This window comes from Neoarius graeffei, chromosome 6 (genome assembly GCF_027579695.1).
Source record: "Neoarius graeffei isolate fNeoGra1 chromosome 6, fNeoGra1.pri, whole genome shotgun sequence".
NCBI lineage: Eukaryota > Metazoa > Chordata > Actinopteri > Siluriformes > Ariidae > Neoarius > Neoarius graeffei.
The window spans coordinates 1,935,211-1,937,179 of record NC_083574.1 but is presented as its reverse complement, the minus strand read 5'-3'; the positions used below and the strand labels follow the sequence as shown (position 1 = coordinate 1,937,179).

The 1,969-nt window shown below is 42.7% G+C and overlaps 1 protein-coding gene across 1 annotated transcript; it reads left to right on the top strand.

Annotated features, from left to right (window-relative positions):
- The first annotated feature begins 839 nt into the window (after positions 1 to 839).
- Positions 840 to 1,746, top strand: LOC132887346 (macrophage mannose receptor 1-like). Its single transcript, XM_060922813.1, has 2 exons — positions 840 to 1,564; positions 1,695 to 1,746. Exons 1-2 carry the CDS (start codon positions 993 to 995, stop codon positions 1,696 to 1,698), a joined length of 576 nt encoding a protein of 191 aa, XP_060778796.1. The 5' UTR covers positions 840 to 992; the 3' UTR covers positions 1,699 to 1,746.
- The last annotated feature ends 223 nt before the right edge of the window (positions 1,747 to 1,969 follow it).

Sequence of the window (1,969 nt, the reverse complement as noted above, 5' to 3'; positions counted from 1 at the left end):
ACACTGGTATGAAAACAGTTTAATCCCCAATAATTATACATTTATCATACAGTTCACAAAGTGTGTGTGACAAAAACATCGTGACAAAACGTCAGAATCTCTATTAGGATTATAACTTGGAAGAATATCTTGAAGAGCATATCCGCAACACTGTGCTAACCCTAACCCACAGCTTCCACTTATTGTGTTGCATAATCCACTAGCATCCACTAGGTCCATCCCAATTAATTCCAAGGGGACCTTGATTAAAGGAATGGGCTCAATGCACTTGTGGGGTGGCTGTTGGATTCATCAGCTGACATTCACAGCATGCCGCACACCACCAGCATCAAAGTCAAAGTCCTTCCCATGCCGTGACCTGGTCTTCCAAGGCAGTCTCCTGACCCAGTACTAACCAGGCCTTTAAGGTGCACTGGGCACTGCCAATCTCTGCTTCTATTGCCCTCAGCCTCCCATCTGTACAGCTAGGATTACAGAGAGGGGCTAGTCTTCCGGTAACCGCGAGAGTTTGACTTCCTACTCGCATCTGGATTGCAGCGTGTCTTTCCAGACAACAGTAGGTACCATTTTTATGATGGTCTTTGGTATGACCTGACCATGAGTAGAACTCATGATCTCCAGATTGAGAGGCAGACATGCTAACCACTTCATAAAGTCCTGCTACAATTACATTTTACTGTCCTGATGGACTTTAAAAGCTTCTTTGTGTTTGTTTTGCTTTTGCATGTGTTTTAAATAAATTGACTATGACTTGAGTGTGAATGTCTGAGTCAGCAGATACACTGTGTTGAGACGTTGTGTCAAGACGTACCACACTCAGATGCTTCAGAGCAGAGATGAAATCGCTAGTTTTTATTTTCTTGCTGGCGGTGGGTTGTGGTCTGGCTGTAGGTCTGACAAGAGAATATATTTTCAATAGTTATTCAAAATGGTGGACTGGAGCTCAGCGGTACTGCCAAAAATACTACAAAGATCTGGCCACCATCACCACTATGGAAGAAAACAGTCGACTTTTACAATCTGGGTCCAGTAATTCAGAAAGTTGGATTGGACTGAACAGAAAATCAGGCACCTGGGAATGGTCTGACGGAGAACAGGCTTCTTTCCTGAGGTGGTATGGTGGCTCACCTTATTATCAATCATATTGGTCTAATTGTGCTTCCACGTCTGTATCTTATCCAGGTTTCTGGTTGGATTACTACTGTAGTAATGAGAAGACATTCTACTGTTATCGGTTCCTGATCTTGGTGAAGGAGAAGAAGACCTGGGAGGAGGCTCGGGAGTACTGCAGAACAAATTACACTGGTTTGGCCTCCGTGACCTCTGAGACGAGCCTGCGGCAGCTGGAACTAGAAACGGTGCAAACGCAGACGGAGAGCGTGTGGACCGGCCTGCGCTTCGTGAATGGACAATGGCTCTGGGTGAGCGGGGAGCAGCTGGGGAGCCTGGTCTCAATGCCTTCATGTCCAGCTCCATCTTACCGCTGTGGAGCTCTCAACAACATGACAAGAACCTTGAAGAACCTAAACTGCAATGAGAGACTGAACTTCGTCTGCTATTGGCAGTGAGTAAAGAAAAATTCAGAAATTATAATAAATCATGATTGGTTGTGAAATTTCAGAGATTTACAATCATAAATAAGTGCCAGTTTCTAAAATGTATGGTGTCTTACTGAGTTCTCTTTTTCTGGACAGGTGATTTTACACAAGGAGAAATCTCCTTCAGGAAGAATATATTCATCACTCTTTATAATAATTTATTATTCATTATTTTTAACTTTCTTTACTAATAATTAATTGGGTTTTAAGTTTACGTTCTGATAGCGCAACTGCAGCTGAGCATATGAGGAGGATATTTATTGGTGAAAGGGTCAGATTTCATAATAATGTAGAAATTAGCACACATTATAAACTTTATTAGGCCATAATGATGCAGAATCCTGGACTCTGATTGGTCAGAAGGTGTTGAT